This window comes from Myxocyprinus asiaticus, chromosome 9 (genome assembly GCF_019703515.2).
Source record: "Myxocyprinus asiaticus isolate MX2 ecotype Aquarium Trade chromosome 9, UBuf_Myxa_2, whole genome shotgun sequence".
Classification (NCBI taxonomy): Eukaryota; Metazoa; Chordata; class Actinopteri; order Cypriniformes; family Catostomidae; genus Myxocyprinus; species Myxocyprinus asiaticus.
This window is the reverse complement of record NC_059352.1, coordinates 7,994,940-8,010,546: the sequence shown is the minus strand read 5'-3', so window position 1 is coordinate 8,010,546 and position 15,607 is coordinate 7,994,940. Positions and strand designations below refer to the sequence as shown.

Below are 15,607 nucleotides of genomic sequence, written 5' to 3'. Positions count from 1 at the left end.
CGTATGTCCGAAATATATACATGCTACTTACACCTAAAGAACATCTGTTTTACTGGCCGATAAGTGCGTCCTTCATCAAATCCAGTACATACTCTGACAGTACTCGATTTTGGACGCAGTGACTAACACCAGAACAAAAAGGTAATTGTTAGCAGTCACAATCAATGTGACATTAAGTTTGCAAATTAGTCCTATTTTTTATATAACTTTTTGGCTGAAAACACAGACCAGCTGGCCCTATTCAGTAAACAGGCCAATCTTAACAGATTCTAATAAAAAACTGGATGTGGTATGTGTTGGATGATTTTGTCATGCCCTGCCTTTAGACAGAGGCAAAACAGTTGCTGGATAAACAACAGACTCCTTATGACTTCATTAATCTGATTTCACGCAATATTTCATCCCTTGTTAGAGGATGTTATTCTGTTTAAGAGGAATAACACCATGCAATTATTTAAAAGGGATAGTTCTCCCACAAATGAAAGCTCATATTGTTCCAAATCTGTGTGACTTTCTTTCCTCTGTGGAATGCAGAAGATGTTAAGCAGAATGACAGCCACAGTCTCCCTTTACTTTCATTGTATGGAAAAAGGAAGCAATGAAAGTCATACAGGTTTGAAATAACATGAATGAAAGATTTGTCATTTTTAGGTAAACTATTCCTTTAAAAAAACAGCATGATCTCATGATATCTATGTGACAAAGGCAACATTTTTACAAACCAAAATTACATGCTTCATTACACGCTTGGCTGCAGTTTCCCAGTGAAATGTCCTGCGGCGTGGGGGAGTTTAAGGTGAATATTAGATGGATGTTTTAATGTGTAAACATACTTCCCTAACCTAAAACTTTAACCTAAACCAAACCAATAGTTTTCAAAAAGACAAATGATAGGTGAACAAAACAGACATCCTTACACTAAACCAGCACCTGAATCTAACTGATACTGTTTTAAAATCAAATTCGACATGAAAAGCACATTTACTGAAGCAACCACATCACTTTGTGTTGTTTCTATGGCCCTTTTGCTTCACTTTCACTTCATGCATTCTTGACTGGGCTTAAAGTTCGAACTCCAAATCCAAAGACCAACACTCTATCAGGTGAGCTACTGTGGAAGTTAATCACATTGGATTAAGTGTGTAAATGGGTCTGTAATACAAGCGTTAAAATGTATCAATTTTCAAATCATGCATTAGAGTAGTGTTTCAATATCATAACATTACAGGGTGTGGAAAATAAGTGCTAATAATGTCATAAACATTCATAGTACCCGTGATTTGTGTGAAAGTGAATAAAACACACAGTTGTTGTAGCACCTCTAGTGTTAATTTCACCAGGAAACTGCAGCAAAACGTAGAAAGCGGCACAGAAAACTCGTCTTGCAAAAATGTAGTTATAGTAACGTTCATTCTATGGAACTATGTTGCAAAAAAACAGGTACCTTTTAAACGGCCACATCAAAAGAGACAACAAGCCAAGACAAGCTACAAACATTCTCATTGTGGCTGATTCTATATTAACATTACGAATGATTATGAAACCCAAAGAGTAAAGAGAAAGACAACCACACATACAGATATCATGCATGCAGACACAACCAACCAAGCCCTATAAAACAAACACACAACTGCCAGGGATCATTTTCCTACATTCTAAAGGTTACCGCAAACAGCTTTGTGTGTGTGAGTATGTGTGTCATCTGTTTTTGAACCGAGCACCCGCATGACTAGAGTATTTTGGTCACAGAGCTTAAACAGCTTCTTCATTTGTGTCGATGGTCTACCCTCCTTGTGTAACTTGTTAATAAAAAGAACAACAGCTCTTAAAAAGATCGAAGCATATGAGGCCTTGTGTAATGCTACTTTGTCAAAGCATGGCTGCTCTCAAGTTGCAAGAACTCCTAGAAAGGTCAAGGGGAAAGCCAAGAATCTTCTAAGTTCATAGAAGAAAAAGTGAGTTTCTCAGCTTTGAATAAATAATTTATTCAATGAATTTCTTGAGATTCAATCAAAAAATAAGAATCATGTGGTATTCCAGTCTAAAAGTGATACATCTAATTTTGGATTACAGATAATAGTCATTGTTGAATCTCTGAGGCATATTAGGACCATAATTGGATCAATTAGGACGTTCTTCTCCATAGACAAATGCAAAAGCTGTCTGAAGGAAAAAATAATTAATTAAGCATATAGCAGGGCATGCTGAGTGACTCCAGTCAGGCTTCCTAAACAACCAAATGGCCCAGCTGCTAGGGTGGGTAGTCACTTTGGGTTAACCTCCTCGTGGTCGCTATACTGTGTGTGTGGCAGGGAGGAGGGCGGGGCTGGGTCATGATGCTGCACACCGGCCTCTAATTAGGCTAATCAAGCCCTCGAGAGGGATAAAGGCGACCGGAGGTGGCAGTTCCAGAGAGAGCGAGTTACTGGCAGCTGTCCGACACGTGTGCGTGCGTGTTATCTTTTTGTTTAAGTTTATTATTAAACAATTTTTTATATTGTCAAGCCGGTTCTCGCCCTCTCTGCTGGTGGCGTGGCCATTTATATGCTGCTCTCCCCATGTTCACTGGAATTAGAGACAGGTGTTACACATAATCTAGCTCAGGTGTAAGCGCCCTTACCACTTTCTCTGGCTGTGTCTTGTTTGGAAGGATGCATCCTCCGGAGGTCGCGTCCTTTGGAGGCTGCAGTATACTGAGTGTCCTCCTTTAAACAAGTCTCGTTTCGATGAACGGAAACGGAACGTAACATGTTTCGGAATTGGCACTTTAATTCACCAAAGTGGCATTCAACTATCACAAAGTATAGTCAGGACATTACTGATGAAAAAAAACAGCACCATCTCTATTTGAAAAAAGTATTTTTTGATCAAATCTAGACAGGCCCCATTTCCAGCAGCCATCACTCCAACACCTTATCCTTGAGTAATCATGATAAATTGCTAATTTGGTACTAGAAAATCACTTGCCATTATATCAAACATAGCTGAAAGCTATTTGGTTCATTTTATGAAGCTTAACATTGTGTTTGTTTTTGAGTTGCCACAGTATGCAATAGACTGGCATGTCTTAAAGTCAATATTAGGTCAAAAATGGCAAAAAAGAAACAGCTTTCTCTAGAAACTCATCAGTCAATCATTGTTTTGAGGAATGAAGGCTATACAATGCTTGAAAATGCCAAAAAACTGAAGATTTCATACAAAGGTATACACTAAAGTCTTCAAAGACAAAGGACAACTGGCTCTAACAAGGACAGAAAGAGATGTGGAAGGCCCAGATGTACAACTAAACAAGAGGATAAGTATATCAGAGTCTCTAGTTTGAGAAATAGATGCCTCACATGTCCTCAGCTGACTGCTTCATAGAATTCTACCCGCTCAACACCAGTCTCATGAACAACAGTAAAGAGAAGACTCAGGAGTACAGGCCTTATGGGAAGAATTGCAAAGAAAAAGCCACTTTTGAAACAGAAAAACAAAAAGAAAAGGTTAGAGTGGGCAAAGAAACACAGACATTGGACAACAGATAATTGGAAAAGAGTGTTATGGATCTTAACCCCATTGAGCTTTCGTGGTATCAGCTAGACTGTAAGGTGTGTGAGAAGTGCCTGACAAGACAGTCACATCTATGGCAAGTGCTATAGGAAGCGTGGGGTGAAATGTCACCTGAGTATCTGGACAAACTGACATCTAGAATGCCAAGGATCTGCAAAACTGTCATTGCTGCACATGGAGGATTTTTTGATGAGAACTCTGAAATAGTTTAAGAAGTTCTGAACATTTTTTTCAAATTTTAATAGTAATTTTTCACGTTATTAATGTCCTGACTATACATTGTGATCAGCTGAATGCCACTTTGGTGAATAAAAGTACCAATTTCTTTCCATAAGAGCAAAATCTGTACATTATTCCAAACTTTTGGCCACCAGTGTGTGTGTGTGTGTGTGTGTGTGTGTGTGTGTATGTATATATATATATATATATATATATATATATATATATATATATATATATGTATATATTTAAGCAATATCACATGAGCAAGAGTGCGATATGGCCCTATATCAGCACTGCTGTGATTCGGCCGCAGGCCGAGTGCCATAGGTAATCACAGCAGTTCTGATTTAGGGCCATATAGCACGATTGCAAGTGTGATATTGCTTATATACAACAGTTCAATGAACAAGTACATTTTTAAAAATTTGGAAAAAATGAGTATGGTCACAAAAAATGCATTTGTGCATGGAACTACTTTCTTACGCCACGGATCAGAATCTGCCATTGCTAGTTCAAACCAAATGATGCGTCCAAGCCTCTCAAAAACATCATTTCAGAACTACTTGTATCACAGCTTGGGCTGTTTCTAACATGTTATTGGAGAAACAAGGATGTGTGTGTGTATGTGTGTGTGTGAGAGAGAGAGAGAGAGAGAGAGAGAGAGAGATATGGAGCATGTGCGATCACCTGTTGATGATGCTGTAGTCTGTTAGTCAGCTTTCTGAAGATAATGTAATTTTGGTGAAATGCATCCTATTTTCTCGGTGGAAAAACAGCCGTCCAAGCGGGGGTATTCCTCCTTATTTCGCGGTAGCTGGTGCACAAGAGTCTTTCACTATAGAAACCGCAATGTCCTCTGCCATTTTGAACAGTATTTTCTCTACAATGTGGAAACTCCGGTAAGAGGTAAGCGCCTTGAGTTTGTGTAATTAATTAGTCTGTTGTGTCTCTCAGCTGTGATGAGCCTTAATGCTGAAGCTGTTAGTTTAAAGCCATTTAAAGCTATTTCCTAGCTTTAGTAGTTTAGTAGTAATGTGGAATGATCACAGAGTGTTATTGAATATAAACACTGAGTGACGCTGACTCAATTCACGTCACCAACTGTCATATTACACACAAAAATGGTCTTTTGCCTCCACCTGCTGGCTAAAATATGTAATGTCACAAAATTAAATGTAAAGAGACAGATGGCTCTTAAGACATCTGCACTGCTCTTACACTTTAGTTTACAACGGCACGAACACAAGCGGAGTGATACACATAGTGAAGCGTCCGAGTGCTGATGGTGTGAGACTATCAGTACTCATGGAATGTCTCTCGTCCAATCAGATTCGAGGACCGGAACTATCTGTTGTGTGTGTGTGTGTGTGTGTGTGTGCGTGTGTATTTTTTGTTGGTTCCAAAACCAACAGTGTAAATGTAAATTGACCAAAACTAAAGTTGACCAAAGAGACATATTTTAAGTATTTAGAACTATTTTGATTTCTAAACACATTTTAATGTCATTCATATAGTTTTAAAGCCTTAAAAGGAAATCTTGTATCCCTATTGTATTATTTGATTTATATATTTGAAGTTAAATATGTACAAATGACTTCTTAAGATGTATGAAGCACACATGCATCTTAATTTATATGACAATTAATCGTGAAAGCCCAAAATGGACAATAAATCTTCATAGCCTTCAAACAGACAATTAATCGTCATAATCACATACAATGCAAGTGAATGGTGGCCAGAACTTTGAAGGTCCAGAAAGCATATAAAGGCAACATAAAAGTAATCCATATGGCTCCAGTTAAATCCATGTCTTCAGAAGCGATATGATAGGTGTGAGTGAGAAACAGATCAAATTTTAAGTCTTTTATTTTAAACTTTTTTTACGATCAATCCCCACTTTCACTTTCACATTCTCCTTTTATTTTTAGTGATTCACATTCTTTATGCATATCGCTACCTACTAGGCAGAGAGGAGAATTTATAGTAAAAAAGGATTTAAATATTGGTCTTTTTCTCACCCACACATATCATATCACTTCTGCAGATATGGATTTAACCACTGAAGTCATATCGATAACTTTTATGCTGCCTTTATGTGCTTTTTGGACCTTTCTGGCCTCCATTCACTTGCATTAAATGGACCTACAAAGCCAAGATATTCTTCTAAAAATCTTAATTTGTGTTCAGCAGAAAAAAGAAAGTCATACACATCTGGGATGGTATGATGGTGAGTAAATGATGGGAGAATTTTCAGTTTTGGATGAGCTATATCTTTAAATCTGAATCTGAAAAAGGCATCATTATCTTTAAAAATTAGTTAAACTTCGATATTCAGTTTGAACTAAATTAGGATCCAGTTGATTGAACTGAGAAAGTCAAGTTTATTAAAAAAAACACCATGTTCATTTAACAATTTATATACATTTAAGTCAACTGTATGCTCAGTTTAAACTACTTTCCACCTCAAGTTGACAAAACTTAAAGTATATAAATATATATTACATTATTTACTCACCCTCTTGCCATCCCAGATGTGTCTGACTTTCTTTCTTCAGCAGAACACAAACAAAGATTGTTAGAAGAATATCTCAGCTCTGTTGGTCCTTACAATGCAAGTGAAGGGTGATCAGATCTTTGTAGTTCCAAAAATCACATAAAGGCAACATAAAAGTAATCCATATGACTCCAGTGGTTAAATCCAAAGAGTAAAAAAAAAGACTTAATCATATTACTTCTGAAGATTTGGATTTAACCACTGTAGTCGTATGGATTACTTTTATGTTGCCTTTATGTGATTTTTGGAGCTACAAAAGGTCTAATCACCGTTCACTTGCATTGTATTGACCTACAGAGCTGAAATAGTCTTTTAAAAATCTTCATTTTTGTTCAGCAGAAGAAAGTCATACACATCTGGGATGGCATGAGGGTGAGTAAATGATGATAAATGTTTAATTTTTGGTTGAACTATCCCTTTAAAATTTAAAGGCAGCACGGACACCTGCTTTTTTTAAAAATTGAAGTTTTTTATTTTTTTTTTATTTTACAGTGTGCAACACAAACACACACACACACACACACACACACACACACACAACAATTTCCTAAATAACTGTCAATCAATATGGGTTTGCCAGTTACTAATTTCATAGACTTTTACATTTGCGTCACATCAGCCAGGCCAAATTTCTGTAAAATATTTGGTCATATTAAGATTCTCGACATTAGTCGATAACTGTTTCTACTTGGACAATCACCATGAAAGAAGTGATTGTTCCCCCTTCTAACGACAACCATAGATAATAAATATGGATAATCCACAATTTCTGTTTTCAGATTTTTAGTTAATATTGGGTAAAATATTTTTGTTTTTCTACAGTATTTTCTTCAGTCATTAAATTAAATTTGTATTACTATGTATTGTATATATCAGCATTATTTAGCCTATTGGCCACCCTGCTGTCTAGATATTTCAGTATTGTATTGCCCAGTGAAAAACCCATAAATAAGATCTTATCTTTCTTACTCTAATATAAATCTAATTTATGAAAACATCTAATTGATTCAAACTTTTGATGCCTGCTGTAACCTTAGCTGTGACACAGATGTAACTGGTCTGAAACTATTCTTAAACTAAACCAGCTTTGATGCTCGACAATGTATTAGAATGTAATCAGAATGGCAACCATTCTTTCAACCAAAATACCATAGTAACTACAACAAAACTATGGTGGGCTGTGGGCACTGTTATCAAAAAATAAATGATAAAGATTCTGAAAGTTTTTGACACTGTTTGAAGAGGATCCCTCACTGTTATTCTACAGATTTAACAAAGATTACTGTATAGTTACCATGGTAAATTTTGTAAGGGGGGCGGTCAGAGCAAACTTTACATTGGATGAATCAGCTCTCATTTTACCTTGACAGCAGAAGAAGAAACTGGTCTCTTACCTAATAAGAGCAGCCTGTGCGTTTGCTTGTACTCTCTCTTCTCCGCTTTCAGACTCTTGTCAATGTTGCGGCTCCGCTTGTTATCCGCTTTGATACACGCGCGCTGCTCCACGTGCCGATGAGGGTCAGAACTGTCCAAATAACCGGGCTCGACATCGACCCCGGGGCTCGCTACGGTCCGTCCGCCGGTGTATGAAATTGCAGACTGTGGCAACTTAAAGCTGTGACACATCCCCATTGCCAAACAACGGACGCTGTTTAACATCCGAATTTAAAAGTCTTACAAGATATGAACTCCATGATGATGATGATGGTTATCCAGGTCAAGTGGAGAGAAAGCTCGCTATTCCTTAAAGCCTTCTCGCTCGAGCTTTCCAAAGGTGTTATGTTTGCCTCAGGTTCAGATATTCATTATAATAAGGAAACGAGTGGATACGAGTGATCTTTGACCCTTTATGTTTGTTATTCTATCTCTAGTATTTCTGCTGAAATTTGTATAACCCCTCTCCAAGTCCCTCCTCGTTCGCTGGAGCGCTGCTCAGTTTTGGTCTTTCGTGCTGATCTGGGAAATGCTCTCTGTTTTAACTTTTGCACCAAGCGTTAAATTTTAACGAGCACAGAGGGAGGTCACTCAGTGACTAAGAGCAGCACGCTCTTTACTGTTCCTTTACGACTCAGTATACCTGACATTGCGTTCTGCTAACGCATAGGGGAAGTGTCCTTCTACATGACCTAGTTGAAACCTCTCTACAATAACGCCAATATTCTAATATTAGTGTTTGGCTATGGTGTTTGAGCCCCACCCTTTTAGGCGCAAAGCTGTCTGCTATAAAAGCAGGCACACAAACACCATTCCTCAGAATTTTCTTCTTTCACAACAGCGATTCATCTCTCGTCTAGAAGCCCTCTACTAATTCGTCGTCGACATACACGAGTCAGCGGGCGGGAACTTCATGGCAATGAGAAGACTTCACTCCCTTGCAGTCTTCCGGCAAACATTTACTCCACCTTGATGCTTTGCTGGTGAACGTGTTGCTTCAGCTTCCTGATTCCCCGCAGCGTTTCGAAGTTTTGTATCCCCTCAATCTCCATGTATGCCGATACAGTATGTGCGCGACGAGCTTCGGCCCTCTGCAGGAGCTTGTCACATTTGGCGGATCTTACGCTGGGGGTGATGATGTTATGTCTCTCGCTGCATCTGGCGAGTGGTCAATGGATAACGCCACCCCTTCCCCCAGCGAGGGCGAGGAGCATGCACGCACCACTGAAAAGGAGATGTTTCGCATCCTTTCAAGGGCGGTCGAAGAGCTCGGTCTCGAGTAATCTCCAGAGAAACCTGAAAAATCTTGCCTTGATGAATGGTTTGTGCAGTCCAGACGACATCAAGTGACCGCGTCCCGCAGATCTGCCTCGCTCTTCCTGGAAGTTCATAACGAACTGACAAAATCTTGGCGTGCGACCTATTCAGCTTGCTCACACAACTATTCCACTCTTCTCAATAAAGTGGACCATGGGGAAGACAAAAGTTATGACCAACGATCCCCCCTGAAAGAGGCGGTAGCGGCACATCTCTGCCCGGCGAGTAGCAGGGCGTGGAAATCATGCCCCGTTCATCTTTCTAAGCCATGTTGACTAACGTCCGCACTGGCTGTAAAAGCATACTCAGTGGCGGGCCAAACTGGTTCAGCACTCCATGCAAAGTTTTCCAAGCTAAGCTCCTCAAACAAATGGACGAGCAAGGCTACGATCCAGAGACGTTCAAAGAGCTCCGCACGCTATGGCTTTCCAACTTCAATGCCCACACATTATGCACAACCACTTCCCAAAGGTGAGCGGCGCATTATATCTTGTAATGAATATACAAAGACTGCAAAAAGATTACAGCTCGCACTTTTTCAATAAAGAGCTTTCCCACTTCAAAGCCCACACATTATGCGCAACCGTTTCTCAATGGTGCATTATATCATGTTATGAACATATCAAATTGCCCTCTGTCCCGTTACGTGGACGCGTGGCGAGCTCTTACTGGCATTCCGACTGAGTGCTAAAAACAATCAAACATGGTTTCACAATCCAATTTGCACGTTGGCCGCCCCGTTTCAACATGTTCTGTCTTCCAGGGTTCCGTCCAAAGAGGCACCAGTATTACGAGCCGAAATACACAATCTTCTTGAAAATAACGCAATAGAGGTTGTTTCATATGAATTGACAAGCCTGCTGTCCCGCTGCGCGAATGCGTGCTAAGTCCTCACGGGTGTGTCAGAGCTGGTGTTTACAATGATTGAGTACAATCTGTGGTCGGATCACAGGATGTGCCAGTGTTGTGCGCACAGACAGCGACACACACAGCGGGATTTACAGCCATTATTTCCTCATTCTGGAGAAGGACGGCGGGCTTCGGCCCATTCTAGTTCTGAGACGCTTGAATCGCGCGCTCACAATGCGCTCATTCAAAATGTTAACTCAGAAACAGATCTTATCACACATTCGTCCTTAGGACTGATTTGCATCAATAGATCTGAAGGACGCGTATTTCATGTACAAATTCCACCGCGTTACGGGCGGCTTTTTAGATTCGCGTTCGAGGGAACTGCATATCAATTTAAAGTCCTTAATTTCAGTCTGTCTCTGGCTCCCCGTACGTTCACAAAATGTATCGATGCGGCGCTTGCCCCATTGGAAATGAATGGTATGTGTGTTTTGAATTACCTCAGCGATTGATTGTTAATAGCCAATCAGAGGCACTACTGAGCGAACACAGAGACTTGCTGCTTTGCCACATGGAAAATCTGGTCTAAAGTTAACTGGGCAAAAGCACACTTTTCCCCAACCAGTAAATCTCCTTTTTAGGAGCTTGTGCGTGCGCACCTCATGAGCGAGCGTGTAAAAACCATTCTTTTGTGTATGTTTCAGTTCAAACTGAAAAAACATTACCAGGGAAGTAATTTCAGTTTCATGTCCATAGCAGTGACTCGACACTGTCTGGCTGCTCTAGCACCATGGACAGTGCCAACCTTCTACCAACAGGGTGTTATGCTGGGTCAAGTTTTCAGAAGGAAAGTGCTGACCACAAATGTATCCAACACAGGTTGGAGCGTGGTGTGTAATGGACGCCTGACTTTCGACACCTGGACAGGTGCAAAACGGCCATGACATGTCAACCGCCTAGATCTACTGGCTGTCTTACTAGCTTTGAGTGCTTTTCATTCAGATATTGTGAATCATCACATTCTGATTCGTTCTGATACAACAATACAACAGGAGAGGCATACATATGTTGCCATGACGCGTTGACCCATGTATGGCCGGCGAATTGCAAGTATGCGTTTCCCCCAGTGCGCCTCCTTCATTCTGTCATCAGCAAAGTCCGAGTGGACATGGAAACAGTTCTGTTAATTGCGCCGAAATGGCCCAGTCTGTCCTGGTTTCTGGAGACGGTAGAAATACTGGACGGGCCTCCATGGGAAATACTGTTGAAGAAAGATCTTCTCTCTCAAACACATGGCACGGTTTGGCATCCCCAGTCAGAGCTGCGAAGCCTACACTTGTGGCCTCTGAACGGAGCATAGCGGACAAGCCAGAATTGGCTTGGTCAGTTATGAACACCATATTACAGGCTAGAGAGCCATCCATGAGACGCCTTTACGCACTGAAATGGAATGTGTTCACTAATTGGTGCTTTTCACACGGCAAAGACCCAGTGAACTGCCCCATACATGAAATTCGCGATCAGACGCAGGGCTCACTCTGTTTATGCTCCAGTTTATGTGGCGATTATATCACACACCTGAAACTGGCACCTCTATAGGAAAACATGATTTAATCGTAATTCCTAGGGGGCGGGGCAGCTAAATCCCCCTCGCCCAGCTACAGCCCCAACTTGGGACCTAACTTGGTCCTAAAAGTGCTCGTGGGGCCTCCCTTCGAGCCTCTGGACTATGTTGAATTCTCTTAAGGCTTTGGTCTCAGTAATACGAGTTGGTGATTTGCAAGCACTGTCAGTTGACAATTCATGTCTGGAGTTTGGTCAAGGCCTTTCAAAACCACTGTCAAACCCAGAAAAGGCTATATGCCTAAGGTTATAAACACACCCTTCATAGCGCAGGTGGTTCACCTTCAAGACTTTTCCCCTCCTCCATTTCATTCGGGTGAGGAACAGTCCTTGTATTTGTTATGCCCATTGTGAGCGCTACACACATATGTTGAGTGCATACACTAGTTCAGACTGTCTGACCAACTCTTTGTGTGCTATGGAGGATGCACGAAAGGAATGTACAACTCCAGGCAAAGACTTTCTCACTGGATCATTGATACGGTTACCCTGGCTTATGAGTCGAAGGGTGCGAATTGCCCAAATGGTGTTAAAATACACTCAACTAGAGGCGCAGCCTCTTCATGGGCATGGACAAATAGTGTGTCCTTACAAGACATATGTTTTGCAGCAGGATGGTCTTCTCAAAACACATTCGCAAGGTTTTACAACCTAGACATAACGTCTCTCTCAAAACGAGTCCTCTCTGTCTAGAGCGCTTGCTATTTTATTGGCCAAATATATACTTATGCCTCTCTTTTTAAGTATGGGCTCCCTGTCACTTTACAAAACCGCCTGCATTCGGACCGTTGTGTTCCCAAAGTTACAGGCACTTCATTATAAAAAAAACGTCCTTTCCGACTGGGTTCGTGAAGGGGTTAATCGATACTATATGACCATAGTTCATATATATATTCTGAGTGTTCCCCTCCTGGCTGACCATGAGGGTCATTCACTTGCGGCATACTCATGTCGGTCGCCATCCCGCAAGACTGCGGCGTCATGTTTCATCTCTGGGAAGGTTATGTCGTATAGTGTGGCATGATGGGACTCTGTTCCCCATATGTGTTAGCAGAAAGCAAAGTCAAGTGTACTGAGTCGTAAGGGAACATCTCGGTTACGTACGTAACCTCGGTTCCCTGAGACGAAGGGAACGAGGCATTGCGAATGCTAGCCGCACTACAAGACTCAGAGTTCTTTGAGGTGTGAATGATGTGCTCTTTATCCCTCACTCAGAAAATTCTGAGGAGTGGTGTTTGCACGCCTGCTTTTATAGCGGACAGCTTCACGCCTAAAAGGGCAGGGCTCAAAGACCATAACCAATATTAGATTATTGCCGTTACTGTAGAGAGGTTTCAACAAGGTCGTGTAGAAGGACACTCCCTATATGCATTAGCAGAACGCAGTGTCTCGTTCCCTTTGTCTCAGGGAACCGAGGTTACTTACATAACCGAGGCGTTTCCTTTTCCATTAAGAGCTCAGTCTACATACTGAACGCAAGCTGTGCACACCGCATGTCTGCAGGGCACAGGAGCTTTTCACATTTCTGTTGCTCTTTTTGAGTTTTTTTGTTTATTAAGTAATGCTGTTGACAGTGGAGTGTTTGCTAACAGCAAATTTCGTGTGAGGCTGCAAATAAATACCACCTGTGGAATACCAGCCACGTTGTGAGTCTCTGTCTAAATCTTCTAACTAATTGGGCGTGCTATCCCCATTAAAATGTGCGTAAGTGTGATGAGGAGGGCGTGGCCGGTCCATGATGGTGCGAAGGAGCGGTTGAGGACCAGGTGACAGCGTGTCCAGGAGCCAGCGGGCAAGTTCTTCTCTCTCTCTCTCTCTCTCTCTCTCTCTCTCTCTCTCTCTGTGTGTGTCTCTGTTAGCCCTTTATCTCGCTCTCCCGCTGATCATCTGATTCAGTGCCGCCCGTGCACCATCACGGCCCAGCCACGCCCTCCTCCTCGTCAAAGTAAGTTATATCAGTAACCTTATAAAAGCTGTTTTATTCTACATGGAGAGGGTCCGCACATTATAGATATACTTAGGCTACGTATAGAGTCCTCATTCAGCTGGTTCGGATACGTCAACAGCGGTAACATCTTGGAACGGTCAACAAGGAGAGCTGTTTGAATGTAAGTAAATGGAGAAGAAGCCTCAGACCGCTGCATTAACTGCTTTTGTGTGGAAACAGTTAATCATTTAACTGACTGTGTGCTAATTTTCAGTATGTTTGCATGATATATTCAATTGTAGAGGACTTTATTTGCCGTTTTCCAATAAAAAAAAAAAACTGTTTTAGAAGTGAAGTCAGGAATTTTTAAATCATCCAAAATATTGTCGAATGTTTATGGAAAATCAGATAATCTGAAAGTTGGCTGGAAATATGGACTTTTGTGGACTGTATCTGTCCATTTACATTTATGTGTTGATGGACGGCTCTTGACCTATCCAATATGGCAGACGCGCCAACGTATCACGGTCCATAGAAACAGCTGCAAATAAGGTATCTACAGTACGTAGTATAGATACAGTGCATTCAGAAAGTATTCAGACCCCTTCTTTTTTTCAAATTTTGTTATGTTGCAGCCTTATGGTAAAATGCTTTAAATTATTATAATTTTTTTTTTTTTTTTTTTCACATCAATCTACACTCCATACCCCATAATGGCAAAGCAAAAAACAGATTTTTGATAAATTTGCAAATTTATTAAAAAGAAAAAACTGAAATATCACATTGACATAAGTATTCAGACCCTTTGCTATGACACTTGAAATTTAGCTCAGGTGCATCCCATTTCTTTAGATCATCTTTGAGATGTTTCTACACTTTGATTGGAGTCCACCTGTGGCTAATTTAATTGACTGGACATCATTTGGAAAGGCACACACCTGTCCAGGGGCATAGCACCAAATTTTGGGCCTGGGAACAGAACTATTTTAGGCCCCCTGACTAATTTGGACTTGTGGTGGGGATGATATCCAGTCTAAACATTTTAGATGGATATTTAACAGTGCTAATTCATAAGTAATTGTGACAAGTTCTCTTACTCTCTTGGAGGAAGTGAGGGTAGGGTAAATGTCCAACGTAAGTCTTCATTTTTAACACATTTTGTAGTGTCACATCTGGTTTGCTTTTCAGCACAACATATAAACACACAGATCAATTCTGTTGCGTGCGTGCGTGTGTGTGTCTCTCTCTCTCTCTCTCTCTCTCTCTCTCTCTCTCTCTCTCTCTCTCTCTCTCTCTCCCCTCCGGCAGTCTGGATTGCCCTTTTTTATCCCCCTCCGCTCTCACTGTAAACACAAAACAGCTGTTAGAGAAATCAGCCACAGGTGTGACTCCTTACCACTCTCATCTCCCGATCTCGCTCTCCATTCACAAATCGGTGCTTGACCTCGCCCTCACCTCTATAGTAATGTATAACTTTTTATTTTCAAATGAAAATATTATTGGATCAAGAAATACATTATCTAAAAAAAGCCTACTAACGGGGACCTGGGTAGCTCAGCGAGTAAAGACGCTGACTACCACCTCTGGAGTCACGAGTTCGAATCCAGGGCATGCTGAGTGACTCCAGCCAGGTCTCCTAAGCATGCCGGGTTAACCTCCTCGTGGTCACTTGTGAGTTGTGTGTGGATGCCGCGGAGAATAGCGTGAAGCCTCCACACACGCTATGTCTCTGCAGTAACGCGCTCAACAAGCCACATGATAAGATGGGCAGGTTGATGGTCTCAGATGCAGAGGCAACTGAGATTTGTCCTCCGCCACCTGGATTGAGGCGAGTCACTACGCCACCACGAGGACTTTGGGAATTTTCACACGGCATTGGGAATTGGGGATTCCAAAAAGGGGAGAGAAAAATAAAGCCTACTAACAAAATAAATTATGCATGTGTAAATTTATGAGTTTTCTTGTTAGCAAAGTCACCATAACATTTCTGAAATGAGAAGAGTGCCAGGTTTGTGCTCTCAGGTAGTTTTAGAAAGTCTTAACTTGCTAACTGATATTTACACAGGGTGCAAAATTAACGTATTATTTGATTCACAAGCTCTTGATTCGATTATAATTTTTATTTT

The 15,607-nt window shown here is 41.1% G+C and overlaps 1 protein-coding gene across 1 annotated transcript in view; it reads right to left on the bottom strand.

Moving 5' to 3' along the window:
* The window catches only part of LOC127445955 (guanine nucleotide-binding protein G(s) subunit alpha-like), a 66,095-nt gene extending 57,768 nt beyond the window's left edge, over positions 1-8,327 (bottom strand). The window contains exon 1 of the mRNA XM_051706491.1: positions 7,723-8,327. Within this exon, the coding sequence (XP_051562451.1) occupies positions 7,723-7,987 (265 nt within the window). The 5' untranslated portion in view covers positions 7,988-8,327. The remainder of the gene's footprint in view (positions 1-7,722) is intronic.
* Positions 8,328-15,607: the final 7,280 nt, after the last annotated feature.